At 41.7% G+C, this 14,619-nt stretch overlaps 1 protein-coding gene and 1 non-coding gene across 3 annotated transcripts in view; both read right to left on the reverse strand.

Annotated features, from left to right (window-relative positions):
• The window catches only part of CKAP5 (cytoskeleton associated protein 5), a 45,131-nt gene that overhangs the window by 2,832 nt on the left and 27,680 nt on the right, over nt 1–14,619 (reverse strand). The window contains exons 30-43 of one of the 2 annotated variants that reach the window (XM_026849396.1): nt 13,266–13,401; nt 12,264–12,457; nt 10,085–10,257; nt 9,847–9,870; nt 8,721–8,894; nt 8,174–8,294; nt 7,311–7,490; nt 6,658–6,845; nt 6,187–6,262; nt 5,215–5,403; nt 4,969–5,106; nt 4,347–4,430; nt 4,094–4,253; nt 2,276–2,430 (exon numbers count right to left, since the gene is read on the reverse strand). In XM_026849396.1, the coding sequence (XP_026705197.1) occupies nt 2,276–2,430; nt 4,094–4,253; nt 4,347–4,430; nt 4,969–5,106; nt 5,215–5,403; nt 6,187–6,262; nt 6,658–6,845; nt 7,311–7,490; nt 8,174–8,294; nt 8,721–8,894; nt 9,847–9,870; nt 10,085–10,257; nt 12,264–12,457; nt 13,266–13,401 (1,992 nt within the window). The remainder of the gene's footprint in view (nt 1–2,275; nt 2,431–4,093; nt 4,254–4,346; nt 4,431–4,968; nt 5,107–5,214; nt 5,404–6,186; nt 6,263–6,657; nt 6,846–7,310; nt 7,491–8,173; nt 8,295–8,720; nt 8,895–9,846; nt 9,871–10,084; nt 10,258–12,263; nt 12,458–13,265; nt 13,402–14,619) is intronic. The other variant, XM_026849397.1, reaches the window with a different exon arrangement.
• Nucleotides 8,015–8,124, reverse strand: LOC113480920. The gene has a single exon (XR_003398579.1). It is a non-coding gene; the product is annotated as a small nucleolar RNA SNORD67 (small nucleolar RNA).

A 14,619-nucleotide genomic window follows, 5' to 3' on the forward strand; every position in this document is an offset into this window, starting at 1 on the left:
GTTTTCTGGAGGAATGAGACAAGGAAGCTTGGATTGATGGGCAAGATCCACCCTATCAAAGACTTAAAATGTCAATTCACTGTTCTTTTACCAATTGATACTTCCATCTGTGTTAATTATCTTGTTATTGTATCTAGAAATATTTCCCCTCCTCAGAGCTGTGAGTTGATATCCAAATTTGTGTAAAAACTTCTTTCCAGCCTCCTCAGCCAGAAGACAGAGACTGGAAGAACAATGCCCCCGCATTCCAGGAGGAGACAGTCAGTGACCTGCTGCATCACACAGACACACACAAGTCTATGGGACCAGATGGGATTCACCCAAGCGTGCTGAAGGCGCTGGCTGGGGTGCTCACCAAGCCGCTTTCCATCATTTCCCAGCAGTCCTGGCTGACCGGGGAGGTCCAGACTGATTGGAAATTGGCCAGCGTGACACCCATACATAAGGGTCAGAAGGATGGTCTGGGAAATTACAGGCCTGTCAGCTTGACTTCAGTGCCCGGGAAGCTGATGGAGCAGCTCGTCCTGAGTAACATCACACAACACATGCGGGACAACCAGATGGTCAGGCCCAGTCAGCATGGGTTTATGGAAGGCAGGTCCTGCTTGACAAACATGATCTCTTTCTACGACAGGGTGACCTGCTCATTGGATGAGGGAAAGGCTGTGGATGTTGTTGACTGACTTTAGTAAGGCCTTTGACACTGTTTCCCACAGCATTCTCCTGGCAAAACTGGCTGCTCGCAGCTTGGATGGGCACATGCTTTGCTGGGTAAAAAACTGGCTGGATGGCCGGGCCCAGAGAGTTGTGGTGAATGGACTTAGATCTGGTTGGTGCCTGGTCACGAGTGGTGTCCCCCGGGGCTCGGTTTTGGGGCCACTCCTGTTTAACATCTTTATTGATGATCTGATTAGGAGATCGAGTGCACCCTCAGTCAGTTTGCAGATGACACCCAGCTGGGTGGGAGTGTTGATCTGCTCGAGGGCAGGGAGGCTCTGCAGAGAGACCTGGACAGGCTGGAGCCATGGGCTGAGGCCAACTGGAGGAGTTTCAATAAGGCCAAATGCCGGGGGCTGCCCTTGGGCCACAACAACCCCCAGCAGCGCTACAGGCTTGGGGAGGAGTGGCTGGAGAGCTGCCAGTCAGAGAGGGACCTGGGGGTGCTGACTGACGGCTGGCTGAACATGAGCCAGCAGTGTGCCCAGGTGGCCAAGAAGGCCAATGGCATCCTGGCTTGTGTCGGCAATAGCGTGGCCAACAGGGACAGGGAAGGGATCTCACCCCTGTACTCGGCACTGGTGAGGCTGCCCCTCGATTCCTGTGTTCAGTTTTGGGCCCCTCACTACAAAAAGGCCATTGAATGACTCGAGTGTGTCCAGAGAAGGGCAACGAAGCTGATGCACAGGTCTGATGGGGAGTGGCTGGGGGAACTGGGGGGGTTTAGTCTGGAGAAGAGGAGGCTGAAGGGAGACCACACCACCCTCTACAGCTACCTAAAAGGAGGGTGCAGAGAGTTGGGGACAAATCTCTTTAATGAAGGACCAAGTGATAGCACAAGAGGTAATGGCCTCAAGTTGTGCCTGGGAAGGTTTAGACTGGATATTAGGAAGCATTTCTTTAAGGAAGGGGTTGTTGGGCGTTGGAATGGGCTGCTCAGGGCAGTGGTGGAGTCCCCATCCCTGGTGGGGTTTAAGAGAAGGGTTGACATAGCGCTGAGGAATCTGGTGTAGTTGGGAACAGTCAGTGTGAGGTTCATGGTTGGACTGGATGATCTTCAAGGCCCTTTCCAACCAAGATGATTCTGTAAACAGTGATCTATGCGCCTGGATGACTATTCCTGCAGTAAACATCAATTCTCAGGTGACTGAGTGCAAACTTCAATAATCAGCACTAGATTACTAACGCAGATCACCAAACTTAGGAAATTTTGGCTCACAGGTTTCTAATACTAAGCTCGTTCAACATTTCTGTGCCTCAGTATCCACACACCCAAAATATATACAACTTTACTCAAAGTCTTAATTCAGCTCTTACAGTTGTGCTGCAAAAATAGTGGACTGAAACATAAGCCTACTCAGCCAAGTAATTGGTTTAAAGTCATCTGCACTAGGTATGGTGACATGCAGTGAACAGCTAGGGCATGCATTATCAAAAGAATCACCAATTCTGATTGGCATCTGCCTTTGGCACAGAAAAAACGAACATTTGAATTCTTAAAAGAAGTGCAAATAAAGTGCCTCTCCTGGGGATGCACAAGTGTTGTCAAGTACAATACCTTTGCGTTGTCAAGGCCACAACGCTGCCTGAGGATTTTTAATCTTTCCAAGTAAACTGAAGGCCCCACTTCCTCCCCATTTGTGTTTCCTATAGATGAAGATACAGTGTGGGTAGAAGCAGGAACACACGTTCCTTCCATCTGAGAAGAAATTCCTGGAGGATGAAGAGAAGGTGGGAGGAAAAAAATAATTAAAAGATTAAAAACATCAAAAAAATTGTAAGACTCTCAGTCAGTTCCTTGAAATAAGATAAAATGGATGAAGAATCAAACAAACTACAAACTACCAAGCTATGTGCATTTGCTAGTACAGGCATATCAGCCCCTTCATTTCCTTGCAAGGGTGACAACTGAAAACCAAGAAAAGAAATTGAGACATTTAAGAAATGACAGCAGAGCAGCTCCAGAAGTAGTGCTGAGGCTGACAGCTGAAGATGACGGTGTGGGCAGAGGAAGATGCTGATGTGGATCAGTAGTAACCATGATGTCCAACAGAGAGAACTCAGCAACTGACAGCATAGGAAATATCTGGAGTCTTCTGTCTTTTTCTAAGTTGAGCAGTATTTCTGGGCAGACCTCACCACTGATTTTAACCTCTCTTTACCTCTTATTCAGGTAACTTAAAGCTGCTGTTTCTTCCAATTCAATTTGAAGTAGCGATTTCTGGAAGGCATGTACCAAGGTTTTTAAAGTTTCCCAACCAAAAGGCTAGGAAAGGATTTTACATTATGAAAAAACCTTTCCATTCTGAAATGAATGGCAAGTTCTAAGACACGGTCTGGGCAGGGATTTGTTTTCATTAGTTTACTGCAAGTGTATTTAAAACAGATCAAGGAAGAATTAAGGTTAAGCTTTTATACTTTAGTCTAAATAAAGTACAGTTGCAAGACGGAACAATATCCTTTATTATATCAAAATATTATAGTTGGGGGGTGGGAAGACAAAATTGGGGCATGTAAATTCTGTTTTGAAATGTCTGTTGAACACTTCTTGGTCGTACAGACTTTTAGGATGACAGGTAGAATTTTCTGTCCTAGCCAGACACACTTAGGAGGTTCTGAAAGACACATCACCTTCCTAAAGTAATTTAAAGTACAGGGATAGGAGAAGGAACAGTAGTAGGAGAATATGATAAAGTCTCACAGGTAACTGTGAAATGCGAAAGAAATGGAAGTCAAAGGTAGTTTTGCCAGACTGTGTATCAGTTTTTACTGTCAGCTAATCATTTGTCACATTCCCTCCCTAATAATGCATTAAATACTCATTCGTGCTTATCTGCAATGAAAAGACTAACAAACTAAGTGTTTTACAGTAATTTATCAAATTAAAAAGCTGATTTATTGGAAAGGGGTCAAAGACTGCTATAGAAACAGGTCAAGTTATTTAAAATAAGCTTTTCAATTCCACAGTAAACAATAATCCATAAAAAAATAAATGCTGTACCATTTTAGTAATCAAAAGGTAAAAGGAGAACCTTACAGCTGCTGCTATTATATACCAGCTGTATAGTTTGCAGAAACAACTTGATACCAGACACATGAAGCATAAGTTAACGTTCAACCCACACTACAGGATATGAATTAGAACCACTTGTTTACTAAGCTTTTCAGATGCTTTCTAGGTTTAGTGTGACTACAGTTGTATCTTTTCTTTGTAAACAAAGAATGAACAGTCCCTGCAAATGGCCTCATGAAGCAACACAAGTGCAAGAAAATATGTGACTCACTTTGGAAATCCATAAACATCTTCAAATATTAGTTTCTACCAGGGGACATGTAACTGCTGCTCATAAACAACCAGTTCTGCTCTAACATGTACCTGTAGAAGCAGCAATGCGTCCTTTCCCCTCCCGTTCCGTTTCTATCAGCCGGAGACCTCTTTCCACATAGCTCTGGAAGAACTGAGAGGAGTTTTTCAGGAAGGGCTCAATGTCTGCATCAGAGTATTTCTTTTTGTATTCATACAGCTCTGCGAGACCCTGGGAGGGAAGAGTTCCTGTGCATTACTACAATTGCTGCATACACCATCCTAATGCATCATGCCCTCTTCCTTGCAGGAAGGGAACACTTACCTCCTTAGTGTTCTCTTTGGAGCCAATCTTCTTAAATATTTCTGCCAAAATATCGTTCACTTTGGCCTTTGAAGCCTTTTCCTCCTAAATAAATAAATAAATATGAGGAGACTTCTTAAAAAGTGAATAAAAATAAAGGTAAGTTAGATGAACCCACAGTGTCCTCAGAGCTGCTAGCTGGATACAGAACTTCCAAGATGAAGAAAACCTTGAAGTGATTAGGGTTTTACACAGCCACTTTACACAGAATGAGAGTAAGGACATCATCAAGCTGTAGGACTCCTTCTGATAAGTCAGTGTTTATAACCTGTTTTGTGTATAGTTAACATTTAGTAGATCAAATGAAGTATCGGGCAGCATAAAGCCTATTGCTGCACACCTGAATGTCCTAGAGAGCACTTCATCCTGGGACAGGCACAGAATATTCAGGTAATAAGAGATTCACACTGTAAATTCTCCAAAAAGCTATAAATAAAAGTGGAACTAGAAGAGTATTTCCAACATTAGTTGCATGTTGGAAAGGCAATTACTACTTCATATTCTGCAATCATAAAATTAAGCTTGTTTCTTAAATAAATTGCCTTACATTCCCTCTCCCTACCAACACATTTACATTACTTACCGTGCGAGAAGCCCCTTTTTCTGTATCCTTATCAGCTTTGCTTCCAGTCTGGTCCATGGAGTGTTTCATTACTCTACACAGGTGAGCCTCCAACTCAGACTCATTTTTGTTGTCTATCATTGTTAAATGATCTAAGATCTAAAAGGAGAAAAAAAATGATTAAATTTTTTTTAAAAAAGGGGACGTTCATGCTTTAGACCACATGAACATCCAATTTCAAGGTACATGACTAGTGACTGCTCTGACCTTGGGCCCTTTCAGCTTGCACAGGGTATGAAGCAGAGTCTTCAGTGTCCTTATAGGAAACTCACTCTTACATTGCTTCAGCTTCTCTTTGGGAAAGACCTTCATGAAAATATGGATATCCAGTAGAATCCGATCCAGATTGATGCTATTAATGGTTTCTGGAAGAAGGCGTACCATTCTCCACAGACACTGAAACAAGAGTCTGACTTAAAGCAACACAACTCAAGGAAGAAGCATTTAATTATATACAGAGAGATTACACAAACCTATCACTGAGACATTTCGTTCTGCTGCCATACAGAGACATGCACCATGTCTGTCTGCTCAAGCCGTATTTGCACTGGTACATATTCTTTGTAACTCTTTGCACATACTCTTTGTAACTAGCTGTACCATATCCAGATCCTTCTTTAAGGCTTATGGATGAAAGTAACACGGACTTCTCTATCAGTAATAGGAGACTGAACGCTTTGTGTGAAGAATTTTCAGCAGATAATGCATATATGCTATATACACCCAAACACACACAGTTCTTTAGGTTTAACCTCACTAAGTATGCCTAAGTTGTCTTTAAATCATGCCAGTTACAAAAGGGTGTTTTATTATAGAAAAAGATCACACCCATGCTTTAATCTGCATGTTCACTCTGCCCACCCTTAGAGATGACAGAATACAAACCAGCTCGAGCCTGGGATTGTTGGAATACAGAGTACAGTGCTGTGCCTAAGTAAATAAGGTCAGCAGGTGACTGCACACCTCTGTGTGTAGTTTCTATTAGTATACACATGCTTCTGTAAACCATTATTAGGTGTTAAGCTCCCTCCTGGCATACAAAAAGTAACTATACATAACACCTAATTAGAAGATTATAAGAAATATTTCAAGTTACGGTCTTTTTTTTTTTTTTTAGATGCTCTTTCAGCTAAATTGATTCAAAATAAAAGAAGTTCAAAATCTCTACTACAGGCTCACCTTCATGACAAGTTCTGAAAACTTTGGAGAACTGGCTGTTGCTAGCAGACTGTCTTGGAGCAAAACAAGCAGAGCACTGTAAGGAATAAATTTGTAATTGTTACACAGGAGAAGTGCTACACACAAAAAAAATGCCAGCTCCTCACAGAGTATCACAACAGAGACTGGGGATAGTCCAGCAGTTTAGGTCATGTTGTGTAACAGCTCTTTTTTCCTTCTAGTGTGTTACAAGGGTTTAAGAGCCAGTCTGCTGAACTACAAAGTGTACAGAATCACACTAAGCTTTAGCCTGTCTCCAGCTGTGCAGACTGTGCAGTCAAATTCTGACCACCCCTGATGATCATTGATAATTCTGCATTAGCCAGTTGAATGATTCTTCAAACACCATTCTTTGCTTACACAATGACTAACAAACTCTGCCATTCAAGGAACACACAAGAACGGGCAAATTGTGCAATTTTCATTATATACCTTAAGATGTTGGTCTGGTCAGACTTTTCCAGAACTTTCACTACCAAGAGGTTGACTGATCGGATGACCTGCTCACCCTCCTCAAGGTCTTCTACCCGAGAATCCAGCATTAATGTAATAAGACCATGCATTAGGTCCTTCAGCACACCAGTGGAGGCCTCTCGAGCCAGACTCTCTATCCGAAATAGCTACAAATTGAAGACAGTATTAGAAGTTTTCCCTGCATGCAATGTTTTAATATAGGGATTTGTCTAGACTACACAGTCAAACCATTTGATAGTCCCCCATCCCTCCCAACATTAAGCAATAAATAAAAAATTTCTACTGAGCAACTTCTGAAAATACTTAGCTAAGTACTGATACTTGAGTGCCAAGTAAGCACTCAAAAGGTAAGGAATATTAAACCAGAGCTTAATAAAGGCATTAGAGTGGCTGTGTTCTGCAGAAACAACAAATAGACCTTTTTTCCCTTCCCCAGTTTCTCATTCCCCACTCCCTCTCAAAAGGTGCATTAGTGAGCAGACACCAGCAAACCTTCACAAATAAGGCTTGGTAGTAAGCTAACTTAGGTACGGGACAGACATTCCATTTTCCTGCAACTTCTGCACAGAAATTGTTTGCTCTTCACCTTCACTCTTTGGTCAAAGCCTTACCGAGATCATGCTTCCAATAATACAGCTGTAAAGTTTGACTATCTCATCTTTGTCTAGCTTCTCATCTGCCATGTGCGTATTGTAGATTAGCCGAAGCTGCATAAATGTAGCTATTAGGAATTGGTCAATGTGGCCAGACATAGCTTCTGCTTTGTCTTCCTGTCTGAGCACCTCATCAATCTGAGATTTAAAAACAAAACACCCAAGTCAACATAATGCAAACAATGCAAAATAACTACAATTTAAAAACTTGTCTATAGGAAAGGTCTTGCCCTGAACCAATCAATTTTCCAAGGCACTTGTGTTCTAAGCTTTCATGTGAAACCAGCAGCCAAAGACTTCTATTGCTAATCCCAATACAACCAATTATTGATCTTTTAGAGAACTGCAATCCTATCCCGTACACAAATGAAAACATGAAATGCTGCATTATGGATTCTGGAATTAACAGTTCTACGAAACCTTCTTGATAAAACACTTCTAAGAGTTAAAGCCACCCTAGAAACATGTAAAAGCTATGAGGCCAGACAATTCTTTTGCTGAGGACGTGTAAAACAGTTTACATTTAAGTCTCACTGGCTTAACTGGCTTTTTCAAACTTACAGCACAGATACTTGACAAAAACAAAGAGATACGCTTTTTTTCTTAGTGTTTCTGAGTTAAGAGTCTATTCTACATCATCCAAGTGGAATTACTACTGCTAAAGCGAGTCAGATGGCCCCTGTGCACTCAGTTTTGTCATCAGGGAGATCTGAGCAGAGTCCACGTCACCCGACATGATTGCTCCACCACAGTGCAACTCATCACCCTCGCAGACAAATAGTTCAGTACAGTGTGAACAGCTGCTACCTTAATTTGCTTACCTGTGCCAGAGCTTGGATGCTTGTATTTATATCACCACTGGCTACTTGGGAAATCACAAAGTTGATAGTAGAAGCTGTGTTACTGTGCATGTCATCAAAGTGTGGGGACACAGCACGGATTCTAAACAGCGGAAGAAAACAGGATTTCATTACTCTTTGGAGAGACAGCTCTAACATACACTGAACTGCTATACTGCAACGATGGTTGAGAGACAAGGGAATAAGGATTTCATTCTTCACAGAGGATACTCAAGGAAGGAATCATTCCTTTTCACATGTCTATTGCGCTACCTGTAAAGACACTGATGATGCACTTGCAAACTCAAGATACTTTTACTATAGATCAACTTCGTCATTAGAAATAACTGCTCTCTAGATTCCAGAACAGTACAGCAGGCCATCACTTTGACACCTGTCTCCAAATGAGCTGACACTACCTTCTTGTGTAATCAAATCTGAATGTAGAAACTAGCATGGTCAATTCAGCTTCTCAAAACAGATTTTAAGTAGCCCTACTGGTTTCACTTAGGAGTAAAACAAGACTCACTTGGGCTCAGGAATCAAGACTGGCTCGAAGATGTCATCTAGTTTGTGCTGTACAAGTGCTGGCATCTCACACCTGACAGTACTGTTGTCATTTTCAATTTCATCAAGATCCAGCTGAAACTCCCGTGGAACTGTATGTGCTGTCTCAGAGTGACTGCCCATGTTGCGGTTTTGGCTACAGAAACCAGGAGAGAGGTATTTATTATACATACACAAGAGGCAAGAGTATTAGCACTAGCATCCACTGGTAGCCCTAAAGCTCTCATAACAGGATAGCACAGACTTTGAAGTTCTGATTTTATTCAAGCTCCCTAATAACCCCCTTTGCCTTTCCCCTAGCCATTAGTAAAACAAGCTTTTGTGGGTCAGAAGAGCAGGTGCTAGTTACTTGCTTTCCTAGTTTCCCTTGTATTCCCCCCCCGAGACCCCCTGCATCTGTGACAGGTATGCAGTGGTTCATTTTGAATAGACACCTAGCACAGTCTAAAGTAGTATTAATGGAATATAGCCTTAAAGTTAATGAGTGGCTTTGTTTGTTTGTTTGTTTTTGTGTTTTTTTTTTAAATGATGGGCAGGAGGCCTTGCAAGCTCATCTGAACCTAGGACTCCCAGCATCCCACATGAATTGTGCTGCATACTAGATTTTTCAAGGAAATGTTCTAACACATAGTTCTCTACAGAGACTTATTCCAAGATAATGAGCAGGCAGCAAGGAATAGTTTCTGAGCCATTTGTTTCTGTTAGTTGCCCCAGGCTCTACGATTCAGACATGCTCATCCAGTTCTGTGCTGTATGTCTGCTCTAACAAGTTAAGAACAGGGTCAAACTGACACGAAATTTAATGTAACGCATAGGAAGTTCTCCCAATATTTCTGACAGCTGCTTAACGTGGAAGTGCCACGTCTGCCTGCAGTTTGACCTGTAGTCACCGTGGCAGAAATGTGTATTTTTGGTTGTGTGTTTTTTGTTGGTTTTGTTTTGTTTTGGTTTTTTAAATTTAAGTCACAGACCTGTAAATAACCTAGAACTGGTCATGGTAAACCTGTCACCCTCAGAAAAGGATGACTAGGATAGAAATTGCAAGATACAAGAGCCTTGCTACCAAGGAGTTAGTGGGCAGTACTTACATCCTATAAGTGCGATACATAATTCTGTCCATGGAGAAGCAGTGAAAAAAGGCACAAGACCATTTAGAAAGATTTCAAGACAGACAAGACAAAAAAGTTTCAGACATTCTGTTTTATACTATTAGGCCAATTTTCGTAACATGCAAAGATGAGGATACAAGAACTAAAATAACATTGCCAGACGTGATATTAGCACATACACTATGCAGGCTACAGACCATGACATATCATTACATACTTGAGTTTGGAGGACATGTCCTCAGCTGGTCCCTTCCGCAGCATGCTAGCATTAGCGCTGATGTTTTGAGTACGCTGAGGTTTCTCCTCTGCCTGTCTCATTGGAGTAACAGATGGTCTCTTGGCTGACCGTTTTATTCTTTCTTCCAGCATGCTCATGTCTTTCTCAGAAAGCTATAACACACAACGCTTTCACTCAATTTGAGTTGTATGGATTTTAGAAATCTTGGTCACCTAGAGGACGTACACTACTTACTACTGCAGACTGAAGTTCTCCAATATCAAGGGTAGGAACAGTCAATGTTACCATCTATCAGCAAGTTAATAGGGCCACTCTGGACTGCCAGATGCTACTTCAGGAGCTAATTAACCCATACTGACAAGCTTAATACTGAATTATACTATTAATATTATACTATTTATAGAATACTACTTCTAGCCCACAGAATTTCCAAGAAACAAGTAACCTTGAACTCAAACAATGCTACTATGATAACTTTCTAACTGTTGCTTGTGTTGCTGCAAAAGAATCAACCAAACAAAAATCCCCCACCCACCTTTCTATACCCCTTGTTAGGAGCCCAGGCAATGCTTTAACACTATGGACCCTGCACAAAAGCCCAAGTCCTTTTGAGAGTTGACCTGTTCAATGTACTTATAATTCAACCTGAACACGAGGTAGGTCAACTGAATGTTCCAGCTCACACAGTGAGAAGACTCATATTTACCTGCTTACCCGCAGGACCGAAGGTTACCGATAACTACATTTGAACAAAAGTAGCTGTGACAATTCTGTGGGAAGTACTGTCCAGCATCTCTATGATTGAAAACCTTCCTGAAAAGCTGTGACTTTGTGGGACTACAGGGACCTTACCAAAGCTCAGAAAGCCATGGTTACAAGGGCCTGAATGGTTCAGGTGCTACAGCGCTTTCCTTAACCTTGAAAATCCAAAAGCAAATGCACTATACAACACTGATTGCACTCTGGAAGAACAGTTAAAATAAGATGGGAATCTAAAATGCTAATAAAAATGCAACATTAATTCTTATGAAGATGGTTACCAGAAAAGTAAGAGTCACATTAAATTTCAACCTTTCAGAAAGCTGGAAAGTAAAAAAAAGGCAGCCTTGCTTCCTTGCTTATCATACTCTATAAACACCCATCCAATGGCTTGTATACACTATGGCATATAACACAACAAAAAACTCCTACAAGCATTAAATGGACTGGAATATGACATATGTTAAGTGCTGCTAGAAAATTACAAAGACTGCAAACTCAGAGAACAAAACGGGGAAAAAAAAAAAAAAAGACTAACAGCTCTTGATTCTTGATTGACTCAGTATACTTAATCTGTTATGCACAATAATTGCAGACAACACAGTGAACTAGCTTTCTGCTGCTGGAGAATGGAAATTGAGTTTTGCCACCTTTAACTTTTACTGCATTTTAGATGATGTGGCTAAGTACGATTTTCAGAGAACAAACCAGCAGCAATACAAAGCAACACAGTACTGACACAGACCTTAAGCGCTGGAGTGCAGTAAGATAAAGTAAACAAACCAAACTTACCTGACTTCAACTGCAAAGCAGTTGGTGGAGGTGGGCATAAACAAAAGCTGAGAGCACTTGATGGAGACCCAATAACTAGCCTTTTTTGGCCAAATAAGTTATCCAAGTATCACTCTAAATCACAAGTGTTACCTATATGGTTGACTAGAAAGCAAGTTACTCTTTATAAACAATTTAATTTCCAGAAAAAGTGTTTTGCTCATTTCATAGAATCACGGAACAGTTTGGGTTGGAAGGGACTTTAAGGATCATTTAGTCTCAACCCCTCTGCCACAGGCAGAGACACCTTCCACTAGACCAGGCTGCTCAAAGACATGTCCAGCCTGGCCTTGAACATTTCCAGGGAGGGAGCAGCCACAAATTTCTTCCAATTTAGTTTTTCACTCATGAACACCCAAGTTATATATCCCATAATCAGGAATTAACCAACTTTTAGGATGACCTATGGTGTAACGAGTTATTTTCAACATTAGAAAATGCTCTTGACACCAACAGCAAGGTGCACCATGACCAACCACAAGCAAAACACTGCTAATCCCCTAGAAAAGTGTACGGATTTGAAAAGAAAAAAAAAAATATTGAAATTCTTATTTCCAGTTACACTCACATTTCCAATCAGCTTGAACACTTGGTCGCCATGAACATTATAGACAGTCACAATGGTGTTCAGTGCAGCATTGCGCACAGTGTTGTCCCTATCACCAATATGAGTTGCCATTTCTTTTAAGGCTTTCCCTGGAGTTGGCTGGCATACATTCATGCCATATGATTCAACCAGACATCCAAGCTCTTCCAGGCATTCTAAAGGAAGAAAATGACACGTGCACATTCAAGTTTAAAGCTGCTGGGAAGACAGCCCTCCTAATTTCTGTGTTGCTTGCACAACTTGAACATTCACTGTAGGGAAGTATCAATCACAATGCTGATGACAGATATACTCCACGTGATTTATGAGATGAACAGTAAACTAAAGGTTCAGACTAATTCACACAAACAGCATCTAAAAGCTTGCCAGTTATCCTGACACCCTTGAAATATTTCCTATTACCATATATGAGCAATGTTACAGTTAACTTCATGTCGAGGTAGTTTAGAAGCTGTGATCTTGCAACGCTATATTATCTATATTATTTAAATTTCTGGTTATATCAGGATAGGATATTTTCAAGGTGTCTAAGGTGTTGTTTGAACTACAAACACCATACCACAAATAATTTCTATAGTAGACACATGTACAGCGTAGAGACATTTCTTTCTGAAGTCTTGATCAGATTAACCGATTCCCTTAGTCACTTGGACAGCAGTATTGTCACTGTTCTCCCCAGTACTGTTTCACTAAGACAACAAGCCTACTCAAGTTGAGACTCAACACTAATAGCAAGGTAACAGATTGCTTGTCTTTGGAAGGTGCAAAGACACCAAAAATAAAAAGCAAGATTATACTACTTTAGAATTCAATCCTTTAAATGCTTACAAGCATTTGAATAAAATGCTATACATACACAAATATCACATTCCACCAAACATTGTTATGCTGGGCTTTCCGAGATGCAAAACAATGCCATTTCAAGTACTTTGCAATTGCCCAGTTCATCATGCCATTTCCCACCTGCACGCTGTTTTGAGTTTTTGGATTTCGTCCCCTCCATGATGAAAGTGAACATCTTGCTGGCTGGATAGATGAGACACATCCTGTTCAGAATGGCACGCACATCCTTGCGGATGACATCTTTCGGTTCTCCTACCTAGTGGAAAAGTCAAGCAAAAACAAGGGAAGAAATAGAGCATTTTAAACAGTCTCACGCTGTTGATTAGTCTAAATGATATTAGGAAAAACAGAATTATTCTCAATGCAAAAAGCCTTTTAGGTAAATAAATTTTAAAGGCAAATACGCAATACAGAATCATAGAATCATGTAGTTTGGAACCTTAAGATTACCGAGTCCAACCACTAACCTAGCACTGGCAAGTCCACCACTAAGCCATGTCCCCGAGTGCCACAACTACAGGTCTTTCAAGTATCTCCAGGGATAGGGACTCCACCACTTCCCTGGGCAGCCTCTTCCAATGCTTGAGAATCCTTTCAGTGAATAAGTTTTTCCTAATATCCGATCTAAACCTCCCCAGCACAACTTGAGGCTATTTCTTCTTGTTCTATCGCTTGTTAGTTGGGAGAGTAGACCAACAGCCACCTCACTACCATCTCCTTTCAGATAGTTGTAGAATGCAGTAAGGTCTCCCCTCAGCCTCCTTTTCTCCAGACTAAGCCCTCCCAGTTCCTTCAGCCGCTCCTCATTAGACCTGTGCTCCAGACCCTGCATCAGCTACACTGCCTATCTTTGAACACCCTCCAGCACCTCGATGTCTTTTTTGTAGTGAGGGGCCTGAAACTGAACACAGTCAGCACTGGTGAGGCTGCACCTCAATGAGTACAGGGGGACAATCCCTTCCTTAGTCCTGCTGGCCACACTCTTTCTGATATGAACCAGGATGCTGTTGGCCTGCTTGGCCACCTGGGCACACTGCTGGCTCACATTCAGCCGGCTGTCGACCAACACCCCCAGGGCCTTTTCTGCCAGGCAGCTTTTCAGCCACTCCGCCCCAGGCCAGTAGTGCTGCTGGGGGTTGTTGTGACCCAAGTGCAGGACCCAGCACTGAGACTTGTTGAACCTCACACAACTGACCTCGGCCCATCGATCCAGCCTGTCCAGATCTCTCTTCAGAGCCTTCCTACCCTCAATCAGATCAACACTCCTGCCTAACTTGGTGTTGTCTGTGACCTTACTGAGGGTGTATTTGATTCCCTCACCCAGATCGTTCATAAATGAGTACTGAGCACTCGTGACTGGCTACCAGCTAGATTTAATGCTGTTCACAATGTATTTGTAATGAACATGTTACAGTGTATGATGGTATCCCGCTATATTCCTCATGAAAAATAAGGTTAGTTTCTGTACAATGAA

The sequence above is a fragment of the Athene cunicularia genome (assembly GCF_003259725.1).
Source record: "Athene cunicularia isolate RWA chromosome 5 unlocalized genomic scaffold, athCun1 chr5_part1, whole genome shotgun sequence".
NCBI classification, from domain to species: Eukaryota; Metazoa; Chordata; class Aves; order Strigiformes; family Strigidae; genus Athene; species Athene cunicularia.